General features: G+C 39.7%; 1 protein-coding gene across 3 annotated transcripts in view; it reads right to left on the bottom strand.

The window, feature by feature from the left end:
- Nucleotides 1-810: 810 nt before the first annotated feature.
- COLEC11 (collectin subfamily member 11) overlaps nucleotides 811-20,584 on the bottom strand; it is a 46,966-nt gene continuing 27,192 nt past the window's right edge. For 2 of the 3 annotated variants that reach the window (XM_058800714.1, XM_058800713.1), the window contains exons 3-7: nucleotides 17,143-17,214; nucleotides 6,597-6,668; nucleotides 5,845-5,898; nucleotides 4,075-4,170; nucleotides 811-3,900 (exon numbers count right to left, since the gene is read on the bottom strand). In XM_058800714.1, coding sequence (XP_058656697.1) covers nucleotides 3,509-3,900; nucleotides 4,075-4,170; nucleotides 5,845-5,898; nucleotides 6,597-6,668; nucleotides 17,143-17,214 — 686 coding nt within the window. In that variant the 3' untranslated portion in view covers nucleotides 811-3,508. The remainder of the gene's footprint in view (nucleotides 3,901-4,074; nucleotides 4,171-5,844; nucleotides 5,899-6,596; nucleotides 6,669-17,142; nucleotides 17,215-20,584) is intronic. The other variant, XM_058800715.1, reaches the window with a different exon arrangement.

Consider the following 20,584-nt stretch of genomic DNA (forward strand, 5'->3'; position numbering starts at 1 on the left):
TGCTCTATATATACCACATATGAATATTAATTTTTTTACAGTTCTTCTCTGTGATATAAGACTGTTTAAAACCCACAGTCAGGGAGAAGTTCTGCTGCTAACAAACTTGTAACAAACCCATATTTACAGGGATAATCATGTCAGCTGTCAGAGCACAGTGAGGAGCAGCTGGCTCACGAGGGATGGTGAGCCAGGAGCGGAGCAGAATAACAAGGCAAGTGGGAGCAGCACTTTCCACCCAGCAGTGAGGCTGTGGAGTGGCAGATCGGGATGGTGATCAGGATCAGACATGATCCAGCACTCTCCCAAGATGTCCCCTTGGACTGAGCCACTTAAATGCTTTATCTCCTCCAAGCCCCCTCCCAGAAGGGCGGTGCACATCTGCCCTGCCATCAGTACTGCAACACACAGCTAAAGGTGCAGAGTACAGCTGAATGAAATCCACATTTTATGTGAAGAAGTCATTCAAAAACCTGAATGGGTGACTATATTAAAAAAGAAAAAATACTGCTATTATTGCCTTTTTTAAATGCCATAGAATGCCCTTTATTCAAGAATAAAATAAAAAGGGCTATGGGCATATATTTATGAGGAAATATTATTTATCAAATATAGAGCATATAAGAGTAGTCTGAGAAACACTTGTGCTTGCCAGACAGACATGTTCCAAAGGCTTCTGCAGAGCTACACAAAATGAGTAATTATATTACAATTGCAGGTTTTAATGCACATGGAAAACACCCCAAGTAAAATTAACTTATCACTCATTTTATTTTTTAAAAAAACAATAGTACCAAATTCTAGGGAGAATAATGGAAACCTTACCAAGCATGTCAGCAGGCTTCTTGCAGGCTGAGCACTACATGCAACATTGATTTCTGCCTCCAGCAAGGGTCTACCTACAGGCATCAGCAACTAGAGGGTGAAAGAAATTATGAAGGGCTCATTCATTTCCAATGCCTCCATCATTTCCCACCCAGCTCCTCAAAGGGGTAAATATCAGATGTGCTGTTGTTGCCCCTTGCAGGACAGCTACAGACCTTACGCACTGGCCTTGCTCCCTTTGCCCAAACGGTGAAATAAAAGCTGCTGCAGCCAGCATACAGGTATCTGACAATGAAACTAATGTACTTTCTACCTCACATATCAAGCACTGAAAAAAAATATCCTGAAGAACATGAAAACTAGGAAAAAGAAATGTTTTTCCATTGCTTTTACTTTTTATCCTAAATTTTAGTAGAAATTGAGACTGTTTAAATGCTACACATATCTAGGAAATCTTTAAAACCTGATGTGACTTCAGCTAAAATAGGAGCATTTGGCATCTCAAAAAGCTTCCTATCTCCCTAAAAGGCCTCTTTTCATCTTTCTGAGGAAACTGAACAATACAACAGAAACTTTCAAAACCTAGGTGAAAAACAGCACACATAATGAGGGAGCTTCAAATATCTGTATCTCAGGTTTGGACTGTTTTAATATAGCAACAATGATTTGACAAAAGTATGTTGGAGATTTAAATGGTTTCTGAGGATTTCTATAGCAGGCAGGAAACAATCATGATATTCAAAGCACTACTCTAAACAAATTGCTCTACTGGAATTGTTAGCTCCCTGCAAATTCTATAGAGTCTTTGAATATTACTGTAGAAAGAGATTCACATTATTTAATAGATTTCAATATGCAGTTGGAAGAATGACTAACACACAGGTATTATACCTATCTTTATTAAAAGAAAAGAAAGCAATCAAAGGAGCCATTAATTTTGAGTGATTTCTCTGGAGCTGGGCTGATAATCAAATACTATAGGATACTATAGTACTGCTAGTAATCTTCAAAATTAATAGCAAACATATATATAAAGGAGTGAGATTTACAGAGTAAATATATCAAACAAAACAGTTTGTTCTCTTAGGTATATAAATCAAATAATGTCAGTGTCTGTGGATATGAACAACATTGCATGGTCATTGATTGTTTACATGCTGCAGCACAGCAGAGTTTATGAGTTAGTTTCCTTGCTGTAATGAAATCTCTGGGACCACATGTCAAATCCACTGTGGATACCCTATACATCAATCTGCCATAATGATCAGATATGTATTTTGACCAGAATGTTATGCAAGGATCATTTATCCTTAAAAATTAGCTTAAAACACTGTGCAAGGTATTCCTAAAGAAGCACTGTTAGAGATTTTGCTTTTTTTGTTTGTTTGTTTTTCCTATGCCTAACAGTGAGATGAGGTGGCATGCAACTGGCTCCTGGGAAGATTTAAAGTAATTAATCATTTATTTTGTGAAATTATTCTGGGTTTGTTTTTTTTTTTTAATCTACATCCCTTTTTCGATCACATGCAATTGTAAATTTGGTACATAAACTATATGTGCAAAGATATTTATTATTGCTATATACACAGGAAAATTTTGGAAACTTTTCTGCTTTTCAGGGGATTGTTTTAACAATCTGTGTAAACATGTAAACTGTTTTTTTACTAAAAGGAACTGATCCCTAATGTGTTTTCATGAGCTTATTGCATATATATGAAGTCTGCCTTAAATTGCGGAGGGCTGGTAATTTTGCTTGTTTTGTAACAAGATGGACCAAGATTATCTTAAAGAAATGTGAAACATTTACTTTAGGAAATTATTTAGGGCCTGAAATACTTCATGCACTGAATCATTTTCAACTGAGGAATGAAGAAAATCAAATTGTTACTTTTACATTTAGCCAACCCCAAAACACCATCTGGATGGAAATCCTCTAAGTACTAAATTATAAGAATTTTCATAACATAGAAGCCTGGAATCATAGAATAGTTGGGTTGGAAGAGACCTTAAAGGTTACTTAGTTCCAAGCCCCTGCCATGGGCCGGGACAGCTTTCACTGGACTTTTTCCTCCCACAGCACTAAAATTCAGTTTACTTAAATGCTTTTTGGTCATACATCTGTGAACAGTTTAATGAAGAAACATTATAAAATTGGTAGGAATCTTGACTTTTGGTTTGCTTTGGAAACAACAAATGTTGTAACATTCAAAAAACTGATTAATATTTGTACTTATTAACTGGAGTATACAAAATACATCTTGTTGCCAAAATATCCCTGTAGCACTACAAGTTATTAGCTTTTATAACTACAAATTTTACTAAGATAAAAGAATATCAGGAACCTAATTCTTACCATTCAAACTAGAGGCCAAATTCTGCCTTCCCTTACAGTCATGCAATCACAGTTGTTAACTGTTGTAAGGGCAAAATTTAGCCCCAAAGCACATTTTTATCTAAACACATATATTTTCCTACAAAAAAAAAAGCCAACCAAGCTATGCCTTATTACTGCTCTTCCCTTCTGAAGGGTAAATTCTGATATTTGAAATACCTCAACTGTATTTACAGCTGTACAACTCCGACACCGCATACTTGCAGAACTTCACTTGTTCTCTATAAACATGGAGTAACTTGTACCATCGTCTTAAACATTTTTCTTAAAACAGAGAAAGAGCAGAGCAGCTTAGACATTCTCTTTGTCGAACTCACACACGAAATACATGGTAATGTGACAGGCAACATCATTCCAGCCCCCCGAGGCCACCATCTCCACACAGTCCTCCTCGTCGTAGGCGTTGTTGGGCTCCCCGCTGCGCCATTTGTTGAAGGTCTGCATGGGCGACCGGTCGGAGTAGACGAAATTCCCCTCCTTCTCCAGGTCGTTAATCCCAATGAAGACCCTGGTGAGCCCAGCTTGGTTGATGTACGAGGCAATGAGGTTGTTGGCAGTCTCGTCCTTGGGCATGCTCAGCGTCCCTCCTCGCCCGTGGCAGTACAGCTGGGCCTCCTTGTACCTCTTCTCCTCCTTGACCAGCAGGTAGATCTTATTGTCGGTCTCGCGCACGCCGGCGACAGCTGCGGGGGAGGGCAGTGCTGAAAAGTGAGCACTCGCATTTCTATAAACCAAGTCACTGCACACCCCAAAAGAGCTTCACAAATCAGAGGTGGAATGGCGGCACTCTTTACGAGTGGTTACACCGATAAAATGGGGCAAAAAGAAAGGAAAGTAGTTATATCAAATTAACCTACCATTTTTTATGAATTTTAGTTCTGTCATCAGCTGGGCTACTTGAATATCCATTTCACCAATAGCCTTCCTTAGCTGACTGCACTCACAAGGGATGCCTGTGAAATGATATAGATACACCCAAATAAAAAAGCTACCTAATTTCAACAATTATCTTTATGAAAAGGCCCAGCGTGGCAGCTCTGGAGAAAGCTGTCTTGCAAGTAACAGAAAGAAAATTAGAGCCTTCACTACCCTGCACCATTACATGATTCTCAGGGGTGTCTGGGCCTGTGCAGAACAGATCAGTTCACTTCCTCTGAATCTTCCATCCTGAATAATTAGCACTAACCTAAACACAGATAGATATTCTCTGCAAAACACCCACAATATTTTTTAACTAAAAATGTTTTCCAAAAATTCCCATTTTCAGTAAAATTATTTTCCTTAGTTTTCTCGATGATTTCTTTCACAGGAAAAACATTGTTTGCAAGTTCTTCACAAGGAATATATCCCAGCAGATCCAAAATTCCAGCACATATTGCACATAATTACCTGCAAAATGAAGGTCTGTGTTTTTGAAAGTACAGAATTTACAATACTTCTGACAATAAAATTAGACACTAGAAAATCGTCTATTGACCCAAATTAGGGTATAGGTTTGACAAAGATAATCTGAATGTGAATACTAAAAGAATAATCGTTACATCTCTGGCCACAAATCTCAAAATGAGGATCAATTACCATTTGCGTCTATTACAGTTTGCAGTTCTGTATGTATTATAAAAATCTGCATTGGACTACCCAATTACTCTGCTCAGTTGTGTAAGTCAGTCTAAGCACAGGGTACCTGTCCTGCAAAACTGTGCATGCTGGCCAGGTGCACAGCACGCTGGCTCAAGAATTACAGTGACAAATAATGTTCTCATGAGAAATCTAATCTGTGCACCCCCAATGCACTCTGCCAGGAAGGGATTAATTCAGTCCAATCCAAACCTGCCACTCTTGCAAGGCTTGCACTTATGCTAGGCTGTTTCCCTAAAATATTTTACACCTCTGGAAGATCCATGCACCTCCATATAAGAATCTGAAGAGAGGGTGACGGGAAGACTGAGCCAGGCTCTGCTTGGTGGTGCCAAGCAATAGGACAGGAGGCAATGGGCAGAAACTGCACATTGCACAGGAAGTTCCTCCTGAACATGAGGAAGAACTTTACTGTGTGGGTAGCTGAGCACTGGAAGAGAGTGCCCAGAGGAGTTGTGGAGTCTCCATCCCTGGGGATATTCAAGAACTGTCTGGACACAATCCTGAGCCATGTGCTCTGGGATTACCCTGCTTGAGCAGAGGTTGGACCAGCTGACCCAATGAGGTCCATTCCAACCTGACCCATTCTGCGATCTGTATTCTTGACAATCTCCTGCTCCTATAACTATAATCCATGGATGAGCAGGAGCATCCAACCTGCTCCTTTGTGTTGACTGGAACACAAAGAGAGATATGCAGAGATATCCCATTGCCCTGGTGATGAATGATGCAGACAGTCTGACTTCAGTTCCCACCAGGCTTCTGGAGAGATTATGCCTCAGAGCTCAGAGATAGTATGAGATACTGTTTTAGCATATACACTACAAGTCCAGCAACTGCTGCAACTTCAATGATTTTAAGCCGTTTGAAAATATCACAGTGAAATATTACAGTTCCAATGAAAAAAATAATTCATTATTTCCCCCAGTATGTAAACAGATGTATTTTTAGTGATGTCTTTCACATAAACAAGGTGTGTTATGGATTACCTGGGTCACCATTAGGACCTGGTGGTCCTATGTCACCATTATCTCCTTTTTCACCTGAAGACAGGAAAAATAACATAATGTTAATGCTGCCTTTTCTGTCAATAGTTCATTTAGCATTTATCTATTTTTTCACTAGTAAAATTCAAACGTGGAAAGTAGAAATATGCCCAAGCAAAAATAAAGACTTTTCTGTCCCAGTTATTCCACAATAAAGGCCAGCCATAACTATGAAACTTGAACCCAAATAATATGCACCAATATCCACTTCTTGACATTCATAAACTTCACAGAACCAGTAAATTCAGATGCTGTAGAGGGAAAAAGGCTGGATTTCCCTAAATTTTGAATCATGATCTAGATTATTAGGTAAATGCTGGTCCGAATGACTTAACCAGTATCACACAGGAAGCCTATGGAGTAGTCAACCATCTTCTAACTCTTAAGAGTCTGCCAAAGTACATCACATCTTCCCATCTTCTTTAACTGTCCACACTTGTGTGACAGTGCAAAGTTCTTTATTTATCCTCAAACCAGGATACTCACAGTGCTTTAAGACTAAATATGCTGATGCCACAGCAAAGGTAACTGCTTAAGAAATCTCATTGACCTGGCTGACTACAGTGTGAGAAAATTCCTACTAAGGTACACTGTGAGACTTGTTAGCCATTTTTCAGTGGCTAAACTTTTCTCAAACATAAACGATTGCATATTTTTCACCTGAAACACAAATGGAGAAATAGAATTAAACCTACCTTTTGAACCAATAGGACCAATTTTTCCATGACGTCCTATGCTGCCTTTCTGTCCTTTGTCCCCCATTTCTCCTATACATAACAGAAGGATGAAAGGCACAAGGTAGCAATGTAGTCTGATTCATTCAGATTTTACTATGTTTGCAATATCAGTTTTTAAAATGAACAAATTTTATACCCCAAATATTCATTGAACTCCAGAGGCCTAGCTCAATCCTTGTGAAGAACTTACATACAGCAACCTAGATAGTGATTTTATCTTTGCTACACAATTGACATTAACAAGGCATGAAGGTGTACTTATCAACAGTTCTTGTTTGAAAACCAGTGGAAAAGCTTTTCCAAACTCTTTCCGTGGATCATGACAGAATTATGTCGAAAATACAGAGGATTGTTGCATTCAACATGGATCAGCAGATTAAAACTGTTATGGAGTTGAGAAGACCTAAAGGATCCAAGCACAACTGACTTTTCATCTCAGACAGAGACTCTGCTGTAACTGAGGGCTGGCTTTGGGCTTAATGACCTATTTATACAACACAAATACTGTCATATGAGACAGGTTTCCCTCTGTACCACACTGTTAGAGGAGAGCAGGTATGGAGGGGCTGCAGGGATGAATGCCTGCTGAGGCTCCCGTCGTGCAGAAATCTAAGCCCAAAACTGCTTTAGGAAATATTTATGAAGTTGTTTTCAATGACTGTTGAAAAGATTGTTTCTTTGCTGAAAGCAACATCTGCTATGCTCTGGTCTGCTACACAGGTGCAAGGAAACAATGAGACAAGCTAGGAGGAAAATGCACCAGAGGGATCCAGCAACTGGACTCGTGCAAACTGTCACAGCTCAGCCTCAGCTGTGGATCCATGACAACTGAAGATCTGCTGCCCCCTGTTGCTATTGCATTTGGACAGACATACGTATTTTTGAAAGCTGGATAATTTTATTAGCCATTTTGTCATTACCATTAACTTAAAGTGAAATCAATAACAAGTTTCAGAATATAAACTGATCACTGGTGGGCTAAGAGATGTTATATCTATTACTCCATGAAGTCTCAAGCAACCCTTGTCCCTTGATGGCATGAGCCAGAAAGAAACCATTTCCTCTGAACTGAGAGAAGCTAAATGTGAGTGGTTTGTTGGTATGATTAATTATTGGCAAGTCCTGCAATCAATCATTTTCCTTTGTTTCTAACAAGTATCAAATTCAGACACCACTGGACACAGGCTTTCACCAGAAAACAAAAATATATTTCTCTTATCTATTCCTACTGGAAGTACCAGATTGTAATCAGTTTATCAAGTTGTTCTGAAAATTATGTTTCTTGTTTTGCATATTATTGAATTGGGATTACCACATTAAAGATTATCAGATGTTTGAATTCTTTCTCTTTTCAGGCTGCTATACCTGAAATTAAATAAACTCATTGATCTAATCTGTAAATAAAATAAAATATATAAAATTATTTCACTTTCTTTCTTGTAGACATTGCCTAGAAAATGAACTGCTTCTCAGTCACAGCCAGTAAAACCCATGTGCTCTGCTCAGAAGTAAAAGGAAGGTGTGCTATCTCTAGCAATGAAGACATACTTTAAATCTCCTTTCCTCATTAAAAGAATTGTTCACACTTGGGTTTCTCTTACAGTGACTAACCCCTGCTTCCACTCCAGGGGCTTGCTTATTCTGCTTCTTCTGCAGAATAAATCACAAAGTTTCAAGAGAAACCCATCTGCCTTGAGGGTTTCAGAAGTTTTAATACCTTTTGTAAAGCCCTTTTTAGTGGCCCTATGGTTGTCAAAAATGCAGTCTGAGGAGTCTTAACGAAATTGGGAAGTGATAGCTGGAAAGAAATTGGGACAATAAAAGAAATTAAGTCTCCATAGACCAAAAATAGGAAATCAAGCACAAAGAGTGAATAAAGAATTGAAGAAAGTCATCTGACATGTCTCAGATGAAGGTGGCATGCATTGGAACCAATTATAGAAGATTTAAAGGATTTGGGAAGGAATTGAAGAGAAGGAAATTCTAAATTATCTTCTTGGTGGCTTTTTCAGGCCCACAAACAAGTGAAGAAATAAAATTCCAGAGACGAATGGTGGGCTGCAAAACAAGTGAAAAAATGAGGCGTTGCACTCTGTGCCATACTATAAATGGGGGTCACAGAATATGAGCAATCTCATCAGGATTATTTGGAAGAGACAAGAAGGTATAAAACTACCTCAAAAATAAAAAGGCATCTAAAAGACAAATTAGCAGAAATGCAAATCCACCATGTCACAGACAAATTTAATCGAATCATGGTAAAAAGAAGACAGCAGTGGTTTTCTTTCCAAACTTAAGGATTTTAAGACAAATCAAATCAAATCCATGATTTGACATAGAGGACATCACAGACACCTACCTAACAAGGAAAGTAGAAGTGTACCAAACCACACCAAAGGCCTCTTGAATCTACTGCCATCTTTAACAGCAATCTGCAGAGGATACTTTGGAAGAGAACATAATATATAGATGAAGATTAAAAAGTCTTTCCCCCAGTACACCTCAATAGTCTTGCAGCAGTCAGCATTCCCAATGCAAATAGATTGCCTGACTTGAATGAGAATGATATTTTTAAAGGATATAATGATGCTACAGTAGTAATCTGCATTCAGGACACTTCATTTTTAAAAAACTATTGGCAACTGGAAATCAAAAAATTCCAAATATGTCAACAGGCTACAGAACTGCTTTTCACTGAAAAATATAAATTATCCACACTAATGAAGGTCAGCGATTGGTGAGGGAACCACCAATTACTGAGGAACTTGCTCTCGGTAGGTGGCTACAAGAAGTTACATCTTATCATAGAATTATGAAATGAGCAGAGTTGGAAGCAACCTTTAAGATCATCTAGTACCAACCCCCTTCCATGGGCAGGGACATCTTCCACAAGACCAGGTTACTCAGGGCCCCATCCAACATGCTCTTGAACACTCTTTGAAGGATGGAGAATCCATGGCTTCTCTGGGAAACTTGTTCCAAGGTCTCACCATCCTCACAGTAAATAATTTATTCCTTATATCTAACCTAAATTTGCCCACTTTCAATTTAAAGCCATTCTTCTTTGTCCTATTATGACATGCCTTTTCTGGCTTTCTTGTAGATCCCCTTTACTGGAAGAGGCTCTAAGGTCTCCCTGGCGCCTTCTCTTCTGCATGTTGAATAAGACAAATTCTCTCAGCCTGTCTTCAAGGCAGAGGTGTCCCATCCACCTCTGATCATCTTTGTGGCTGTGCTCTGGACTTGCTCCAGCAGGTCCATGTCCATTTTATGTTGGGGGCCCCAGAGCCAGGGCTCTCATGAGAGTAGGGTAGAGTGGGAGAATTATTTCCCTCAACCTGCTGCCCATGCTGCTGTTGATGCAGCCCAGGATGTGGTTGGATTTCTGGGCTGCAAGGGCACATGGCCAGCTCATGTTGAGCTTCTCTTCAACCAACACCCCCAAATTCTTCACCTCCAGACTCCTCTCAATCCATTCTCTGCCCAGTCTGTGCTTGGGATTGCCCCAAAACAGATGCAGGAACTTGCACTTGGTCTTGTTGAACTTCACAGGCCCACCTCAAGCCTGTCCAGGTCCCTCTGGGTGGCATTCCTTCCCTCCAGCGTGTTGACTGTGCCACACAGCTTGGTGGCATTGGCAAACCTACTGAGGGTGCACTCGATCCCACCATCTGTGTCACCAACAATGTTAAACAGATATTCTTACATGAATGAACAGCGCATAAGCACAGGGGGCATTTTATATAGCTGGGGCAAAAAAATTTCATCCAGCATTAGCCACCCTAAAGTTCAGGATTTTAGTCTAAGATATTTATCTAAACTCCCACAGTAGGCAATGGAAAAATAAACACCTCTGAGTAGGGATCCCTCCCACTCATGTTAGACAGGTATCATAATCAGAATAGTTAGAAAATTTGCAAAGGAAGCTAAAGCTAGTGAGAAAAAATCCAATCTAGAGAGGCACAGAAATGTTTAAAGGATTTAAAAGTACATTCAAAGCCAAAATAGTACAGTACATTCCTGAATGGATGAGTTTCTATGTGGAGGCAAGCAAAGAAAAATAAGAGCCCTCATGAAACATTATCTCACTAGAATTATGTGAACAACATATTACCAAGCTTCTTCAAACCAGTGGCCCCTCTAGCCCAAGCCTTTTTTTTTCCTGTGATGGCAGCAGAAGGTGCAGTCCACGAAGATCCCACAACCACAGCCACTACCTGCAGGTGAAATTGCTGGATCTGTCCCCAGCAGCTTCAGAGAGGGCCTCCTGGTCAGGTATGATGGGATCTGGTGATTCTGTAATCTTGATTATAACCTCCTCAGACTACTCTGTACAGATACAAGAGTCTCAGTCTGTCCAGTTTCTCCTTATGAGGCCTCCTCTTTTTCACATTTTGGTGTCCATCTCTTACTTCTCAAGTCTTTTTTGAGAGACAAAGGCCAGAAGAACATTCTTGAGACAGTGCATGTCAGGCCTTTGTACAGAACAAGATCAGCTGCAAAAGAAGCTTCCTGTTTTGTCCTTTGTCCTTTTGTCATCCTTCTGTGATGATGGGCAGTGTTCTGTTGGCCTTGGGACTCTTGCTAATGACTTCAGAGCAATCCTTGAGTTTTAAGTGACAGTTTGGGGTTTTGGCATCATTTGACATAGATTAAATCATGCATCCCTGATTTCCCCAGGCAATATATTTATTTACATTGAAGCCCATCTGCCACCTTTTTGTCCACTCAGTTTAGCAGTATTTTCTCAAAATCCTATTGAGTTCAGGTGGAACTGAAAGACAGTTTTGAACCAGATACCCACTTTGTGCATTCACAGCTGTCAATGTCAGGACTTTTATATGGAATACTGCCTGCAGCACTCCTTAGCGAGCAATAAATTCATGTAGAAATTGACTCAGAAATGCAAAGGATTGATTGATTACATATTAATGAGCAATCAGTAATAATAAAATATAAATTAAGATATTATTACCTCTTTTTAGAATTTGATTATACAAATGACTGAGCACTCTGGCTCCAATCCAGTTAAATTAATGAGTCTTCTCGTCTACTTAAGAAGCTGTGGCTGTATTAGTAAACTAAATGCCTGGGATTATTTCCTGGCAGTGGGAACCAGGTAGTCAAGAATGGGACACCTCATGATACTAAATTGTCTTACTCTTCAAGCCAAGATAGTCTTGCAAGCTGCTCATTGTGTTAGCTCCCAGAATATACCTGGGAAAGTGTTAGCTGGCAAAAGCCAAAATCACTGTGTTAACACTGCAAAGGTAGAGACAATTGAGTTCCAAGCCCAAGAACAGTATGTCAGACTGCATCACATACCATTATAGTTGTATATAAATTAAGTACAATGTATAAAGGCTGAAATTAAAATACAAAAATAATATACATTTTAAATGGTTATGGCTCTAAGAAAATTGAAATATCTTGAAGAACATAATTTTAATGTTCTGTTCCTTTAATGTTACATTCCAAGTGTAAATCCACTTTGCCCTCCTTATTTTGATTGCTGTAAGGCACTCTGGGAATATTCACAGAATGGTACTGGTACAGAACTGCCCGTGTGGAATTTGAAAACATGGAAATTATGGCCTCACAGACTGCACCAGGACTCAGTTAAATAACTGAGTTTACTCTCAACATGGGAGAGCACAGAACAGCCATCAGTGCAAGTGGGAAAGTTAATTCTGCGAACTTCACAGCCTAAAATTTACACTGCTTTAATCTGAAACAGCCATTGTACTCAACCCAGTGCCCCATGCTTTACATAAGGCCAACACAGTTTTATATTCTGCTGACATGCCATGCATCATAATTGACCTATACAATTAATTAAAAGCAATGAGGAAAGTAAGTGGAATTTAACCTTAATCAGCACCCAAAGACATCAGTATCTCTGATGTCACCCTGAAGCATCAGGACAGTCAGAACAAGATTAATTTCAGGTAAGCACCAGAAAGCTTTAATTTTTAATTTTTCTGAGTTACCAAAATCTGAAAATATTGTGAGGAAAGATATGATAAAAACATCTGCTGCACTTTCTGATCTTGAGCTGTTCAGGTCAAATATGCCATAAGAAGATAGTTTCTTTTGTAAGCTATTTTATGGTTATTATACACCTATGAAGTTCAAAGAAACTGAGTACATTTTCTTAGATGAACGTTCTAGAAAATGAAACAGAGAAAGGGGAAAGAAAAAAATAAAAGAAAAAAGATTAGTGTGATTTTGATGATGTAAATTAAGACCAAAAGTAGAAAACGCTACAAATGTGGCAGAAGGATTACAGTTTCTCCCTCATGTAAACCATCAATTACTCAAAGAGGAGAAAAGTAAAATGGAATTCAGCAGCTTGCATCAACAGAAGGACCCAAATATTAGACCAAGACAAAATTATCAGGCTTCAAGATAAATACAAGGGGTTGAACACATGCTCACACACTGACTGAAATTCAACAGATTACTGCATAGAAGCAGGGCTGCTGTCTGTGGGTGGTTTTAGGGGCAAATGCAAAATGAAGGAACAATTATTTTTGCCAAACATATTGTTATATTTTATTTTTGTCTCAATGTTCCATCTTCTGGATTAGAAATAGGAAAATCCTTGGTCTGTTGGAAGAGAATGTGCTCAGTATCATGCAGCTTGAGAGTCTAGAAAAGTATTTATGCATGAAGTCAGCTACAGGTCTGCACATTACACACAATCTGTGGAGGTTAACCAGAAACTGAAAGGTTTTTCCAGGTCAAAGTTGGATATTCTTCTGCGTCCTTTCCATAGACCAGAAGTTACATCTGTGAAGTCTGTTTGCTTATCCGGTCAACACTGTGACCTTCAAAGTGTACTGGATGTAGTATCATGATGAAAAGTGGTGCCATATAATCCAAATTGTTTTTAAGGTATCTGTGTTATTTCCTTTGACAAAGCATTTGTGGAAAGGAGTTGATCAAGACAAATATCTACGAAATGTGGAGCACTAATGAAATGACTAGTTAATTAGGACTTACTTTAAACAAGAGCTTGTTTGTAGAAATTTCTGTATGCAAAAAGGAAAGCAGAAAAATATATTGCTACAGAAGTAGCAAGAAATTTTGCCTGTGTTTAGTTGAAAGTACTAACTGGAAAAATACTGATACAGCATGCATTAGTATTCAATTTTCTTTAATCTCTTTTCTGTTTCATTCATGTTTTCTCATAGTGTGTTTCCACTTCAGTGTTTCTTCTTTCAGTCTCATCAGAATTTTGGACTTTTGCAGGTATGAAAAACTAGAAAATTACCACTGTTATTAGCATTAATCAGGCCTACTTCATGAGAATTCTTTTTCAAACAAAAGTAATTTTACAGTAGAAAATAAATAAACGAAGTGCCACATCATGGATTGCCCTGACTGAAAAAGTGTACTTCCACATCTCAGATGGACAAAGCATTTTGAAGTGACATGACAATATGCCAAGATATAGAAACATACAGGACAGCGTGATGAGAGGGGTTCTGAAGAAGTTGTCAAGACAATCTCATGCCAAAGGACACAAAGAAGGCTGAGGCACTTGGTGCTTTCTTTGCTTTGTCTCTGCTGGCAAGGGCTGCTCTCCGGCCTCCCAGTTCTGCACGTCTGGTAGCAAAGATCTGGGGAGGACAAGCTACTCATGGCAGCTGAAAATTGAGTGAGGGACTGCTTCCCCTGGATGTACATGGGCCCATGGTCCTGCCCACGAGGCATTCAGGGCTGCTGAGAGGGCTAGCTGGGGCTGCTGCAAAGCCCCAAAGTCTAACCAGCAGCTGCTAGGGAGTCCTTCACGGCTGAAAGGGAGGAAGAAGTTGTTGAAAGCGAAGGGAGACGACCCATCTTTGTTGATCAGCATTGACTCCTGATTTATTGATCCAAAAGGCACGTTTTTATAACCGTGTTAATTAAGATCATACATATTGCAAAACTCGAGCTCACGATAGGCTACAGAGCAAATGCTAACCCCTCCCTTTGTTTTCAATACCTGTGGTTTGTTTATTGAAACCAAGATTTTTGTTCTCACCGTGATATGAAAAGTTCTCAAAACCTTTATATCTGTTCCCAGAGCAGCCAAGGACAGAATGTCTACCTGTTATGAGAAGACTGTCTGAGAATCCTACTGTTTATAAAAAATGTGCCTGAGAACCTAATTATTTACAGAAAAATACTTGGGAACTGATGCTTTATGGCTGCTTTTTACTTTTCCATCAGCTGTATATTTTCATGGCCTCTTTCTTTAAGCCATGTCTGAGCAAAATTCTCCAACAAGAAGTAAAAGATGCTCCATGCTGGCAGGAATGGTTGGTGCATTGGAGGGCGGCCCTGCTAGTCAGGAGGAGCTGGACAAGCTGCAGAAACGCATTGGCAGGAATATCATGGCTTCAGCCAGACGCTAAATTCCTTATCTGCAATACTTTGATGAACTCTGGCTCACAGCTGGGTAAAAAACTCCTTTGTCTTAGAGGACCCAGAGACTTCTGGGCCCTCATACATGAGAAGCAAACTGAAGTCCAACTGAGGAAGATGGGTTTACTTAGCTTGGAATACAGAAAGGTTAGGGGGAATTAATTGCAGACTTTCTCTACTTACAAGCAGTTTCAAGAGAAGATGCAGCCTTTTCTTCTCAGAGATACACAGAGAAAGAGAAAGATGCCCTTGATTACAAACTACAACAGGTCTTTCACAATGACACCAGTGAAACAGTCTGATTAAAATTTATGTGGAATCTCCATCCTTAGAGACTTTCAAAAGTCTACTGGACAAGGTCCTGAGAAATCTGCTCTGATATTGAAGTCTGCCCTGTTTAAAGCAGAAGATTGGACTAGATGAGCTCTTGACAGCCATTTAACCTAAAATATTCTGTTACCTACACTTCAGGCTGCATTGCCTTACAGGAGCCAAAATTTTAGTTTCCAATATTTTTTTTCTAAGAGTCATCCTTGAAAATATGTCTACATAAGGGAAATACACTGACTGAACACACACACCCTTCATGGAAGTTATAAAATGTATTGTAGGAGGAAGAGCTCTAGCTATGAATTTTGGTCCCCAGGTAATCAGCATCAGACTTCTGTAACTGCCTAAAAGAACAACATAATGGATCATGCATCATCACAAGGAAGTATAAATTATCTCTATAGTTGCTTTGAAAGAAAGATTGCAAACTCAGTTCAGTAAAAGCTAACTCTAACCTTCTAATGACAGGGATGTCAATCTTTAATTTCAATATTGAAATCAAAGGATTTGACTCCTGCTAATTTCAACCTTTCAGAATACAAACCTCCTGGAAAACTTATGAAGGTCAAATTTCCTCCTTTCTTCAGGAGGAAAACAAATGTAAAAAAACAGAATTTCCTGCAAGACAGAGTGCTATGTTTTCCTCAGCTGCATAACTGAATACTGCTGAGCACCGTTCTTCTCAAGAGCTCAAAATATTTTTGAACTACAATGCAAACAAATTTATCACCATTTCACCATATCCAAAAAACGTGGGAACACTCATGTTCATCTTTGCCTATTATGGCTTACTGCGTTCCCTCAATGGTTTTAATTAAGATGTTGTGAGTGTTTAAATTCACAAAAAAAAGAAACAAGAAAATTGAGCCTTGTGAATTTTTCCCCTCTGATCTGAGGTTTTCATTTGCAGAAGGCAAGTTATGAAGGAGATATTATGATGCCTTTCTTCACAGAGACCTATTTAAAAAACTGAGATTTTTTTTATTTCCAAAATATATCTTTTTAACCAGAAGAAAATACTTAGTCTACAAAGGAGTGCATATAGTTGTACTGGTTTTGGCTAAATTAAATTAAGTTAATTTTTATCATTGTAGCTCTGAGGGTGCTATATTTGGGATGTGTGACCAAAGCAATGTTGATAACACAGAAACATTCATTATTGCTGAACAGTGTTTGCACAGGGTTAAGGCATTTTCTGCTTGTCACCCCACGCCACCAGTGAGGAGTCTGAGAGTGCACAAGGAGCTGGGAGGGAACAAAGCCAGGACAGCTGACCCAAGGGAAATTCCCCAATGTGCTCAGTATGTAAAGCTGGGGGAAGAAGAAGGAACAGGAGGACATTTGGAGTGATGGTGTTTGTCTTCCCAGGTCACATTATGTGTGATGGGGCCCAGCTCTCCTGGGGATGGCTGAACACTGCCTGCCCTTGGGAAGCACTGAATTCATTCCTAGTTATGCTTTGCTTGTGTGCATGTGGCCTTTGCTTTCCCTATTAAAGTGTCTTTATCCCAACCCATGGTTTTTTCACTTTTACCCTTCTGATTCTCTCCCCTATCCAAACCAGGGGATGTGACTGAGTGGTTACATGGGGCTGAGCTGTTGGCTGGGGTTAAACCACAACAGCACTAAGCAGAAATGGCCAAGGATGAATGGCCAAGGTCACCCAGTTAAGGGAGCAAGGACCCCCATTCTCATTATCTCACAGGAAAAAGCAGCATTTTCTCAGGAATGACTTCCAAAATATCTTCTTAATCAAAGTTACCTTTTTCTCCTGGAGGTCCAACTCTGCCTGGACGACCTGGAGCACCTTTCTCCCCCTTTTCTCCAGCCTCCCCTGTTGATACAAAAGTAAATAAAAAGAAGAATCATATTAAACCAGAACTATTTTCTGTTAGCAGCCGTGACAAGAATGCCATTCTCTCCAGTGAAAAAAATAGAAGCAGATGTGATCTGATTTAACAGCTTTGCTTGACTGACAGAAAACAGATTTTTCTTCAATTGATGCAGACACTGTAAAACCCTGTCAATACATTACTGAAGTCTCATACAACAGGTCTAGTTTTGTGGATGTTACTTATATCACTGACCTTCAAAAAGCCAACAGCACAATTCACTTAAGCAGAAGCTTCAGAATCAGTCCCCAACTTAGCTCAAAAACTTCTGTGTTCACCAAACTCTTTCCAAGGCTCTGCTGAGGATGTCCTTAAGTCCCAAGTGAAAATGGCTTAACTATGACCTCAAATTAAAAGAAAAAAATGCCATTTTTGAGGCCTATAAGAAAGCACTGCTACATCCATCATTAGAGGGCCATTTTTAAGCATGAAAGCATTAACTCCCTACTTCATATCCCCAGTTATATACTGTGCTTTTTAATCTCTGAAGTGTGAACCAATATGTAGTGTATTTACATGCACATAGCTTGTGGTGCATCATTATATTCAGGATATTTAAACATCACTTTCTGTAAAAAGTGTTTGTCTCCCTGGTGCCTTACATTAAAAATTTGGGGATGCCTAGCTTGTTTTGCCTACTAAAGCTACACTACCACTGTAGTCTGCCATTGGCATAAAATTAAAATCTCTGACAAACAGAAGGTTAAAGAATTATTTATACAGCCACCTTGACAAAACAAGATTTGTATGAGGAAGGAGAAGAAAGTTCTATGGCTTCCACAGAAAATAAAGTGTTGGTATGTAAAACCCAGAGTTAGCACAGCACATATGATGTCCCAACACTGTTTTTCTATGGAAGAGAGTGAGCATTAGCTGCTTTCCAGGAAGGTGATGGGAGCACCACAGCAGGAAAGTCAGTGGTCATCATGCAGCCCAAAAGCCCAGCTCTCTGGCATAGCTGGCAGCTGTGGTTCAGAGAGGAGTCACAGAGATGACATGTAAAAACATGTCACACTGTGGCAAATTTCAAATATGCAGCCTCCAGCTCTCTTTCCAAATCTCTCTCTATATTGTAGACCTAGGTGGCTGTGAGCTGAACTCAGCCCTCCATCTGTTATGTTTTCATTCTTCAGGCTGCTCCAGACCATCTTCCCTGCCTTCAGACATGCAAAAATAGGCCATTCTCTGACCTTAATGAGGAGAAACTTCACATAACCCCCAGTGAATAATATTGTTAGTATGAAACAGGCTATAATTTGGCACATTTGGGAACGTCACATTTTATTATCAAGTAACCAATAGGCTTTGTATGATTGCCTTTCACCCCTCAGGGCTGGTTATGAGTTCTTTGCTTCCCAAAGATAAATCCTGGCAATGACTTTCCCTTGCTCTCTGGAGGCTGAGAGCAGGCTATTACAGCCTATTGCTTTACACGTTCTTCAGAGTGAAAGCTGTGCATTAGGGATCAATAAAATAGATCACTCTTGCTTCAGGCCATTACACTTGCCTGCATTTATTCTTATAATACGATGACACTGCATTCCTTAGTGTGGGTGTTTCAAAAACTTTCTCCAGGAGGAGATTGCTCAATTACAGGCCCAGCTACAGACCAGTTGACATTTTTTTCTTATCAGCTGTTTTAAGGAGCAGGACCTTGGCCAAGCGGGACTGCTCAGTGGTATAGCACAGCTTTGCCTTGTGTAAGTCCCTATTCTTGCTGGTTGTACCCTGAGCATTGTGCAAATTGAGGAAGTAAAGCCTGTGCAGGTGTCATGGGCAACAAAACAGTTTTCTGTCAAGACAATCAATTTAATTTTTCACCAATAAACAATATTTAACTTCTTGATTCATGAAATAAAGAAAGACACCCCTGTGCCTCCTTCCTGGTCTCCAGTCCCTCAATCTACAACCAAGTCTCTCCAGAGCAGGAGGCTGGGATCTGTGCATTATGGTCCCTACCTGACTGGTCTGTTGTGGCCTCTTCCACCAGCCACAGGCCCTCAGCACTTGCGCTTCTTGCATCCCTCCCTGGATATTTGCTCCAGCCCCACTGCAGGAAACTCTCCTTGTCAGCCCCCTGCAGCATTGTCTGTGCAGCCGAGATAGGGTGAGATGTAGTCAGTAGTGCTCCACAGTGCTGAGATGCCCCATACTCCTAAAATAAACTTAGCCCTGCCAAACTATGTGAGCTATTAAGCATTCCTGTTTGGTGATAACTTCTTTCCATTACTCATAGTCCCCATGTGAGTAGATGCATCAAGTGTGAGTGTAAAGAAATTGGGTTTTTTAACATAACATTATTTTTTTATGTATTGATTGTCATTAAGACTATTAAGACAACTATTGATTTGGACTCTAGAAGGGAGACAAAACAGGACGGCAAGCTGAGAATTTAAGCTTTGAAGGACTGTTCTGTGTTATTTTGTTTCTCCACAATAGTAGTAACTTCAATTTCATGTGCCTATCAAAAGAAACTGGACTTTAGGAAGAATATGAGTGAGCTGTGTAGTTAGGCTTCATCATCCATTGCTTTTTCACACACAGCACAGTTTTCTTATTGTTAATATTGCTGGCTTACTAAAACATGGTTCAGTCTGCTGTCTGCATTCTCACACCCATGGTTTTCCCCTTACACTTTTCATCTCACTCCTTTATACTCTTGAGTTACAAAAATAAGTAACCCACCAAAACCTCCCCCCCCTAAAAAAACCACACCAAAATGACTACAAAAAAGAAAGAAAGCAAAATAATCCACCAAAAAATCAAACCAAAACAAAATTACCCCAAATATACAAAAAAACCAAAACCAAACCAACCAACCAAAAAAAAAAAATCAAAACAAAACCTAACCAAACCAAACCAAAAAAACACCAAAACACAAACCACCAAAACCTGTCCCTAAGACCTAAACTGCTGACTTGTGGGATCTCAGCACCTCAGGACGGAGGTGCAGAGTGGCCGAGACCACCCTTGGGGGGCTCGGGAGTCCTGGAATGTTGCCAGAAGTGTCTGGTGGCAGGATTTTGATCCTACACAGGAGACGACACCTGTATGAGGATGGGAGGATTCCACTGGGTGAATGGTGAAGGGATAAGTTCATTAGAGTGTAAAACACAGGGTTTAGGATTTTGGTACAGGGGAGTCTAAAGAAGTAAGATGGAGGAATTGGGGCGTGTCCTGTTCTTCTTCTTCTTCTTCTTGGCCTCCATCTTCTGTGGTGATGGTGGCACTTTGGGATTGGTTATTACTAAAAGTGCACCGGTTAATAAGGGTAGAAGGTATTGGGGAAGAATGATAAATATTGTACACGTA

Source organism: Ammospiza caudacuta, chromosome 3, assembly GCF_027887145.1.
Source record: "Ammospiza caudacuta isolate bAmmCau1 chromosome 3, bAmmCau1.pri, whole genome shotgun sequence".
NCBI lineage: Eukaryota > Metazoa > Chordata > Aves > Passeriformes > Passerellidae > Ammospiza > Ammospiza caudacuta.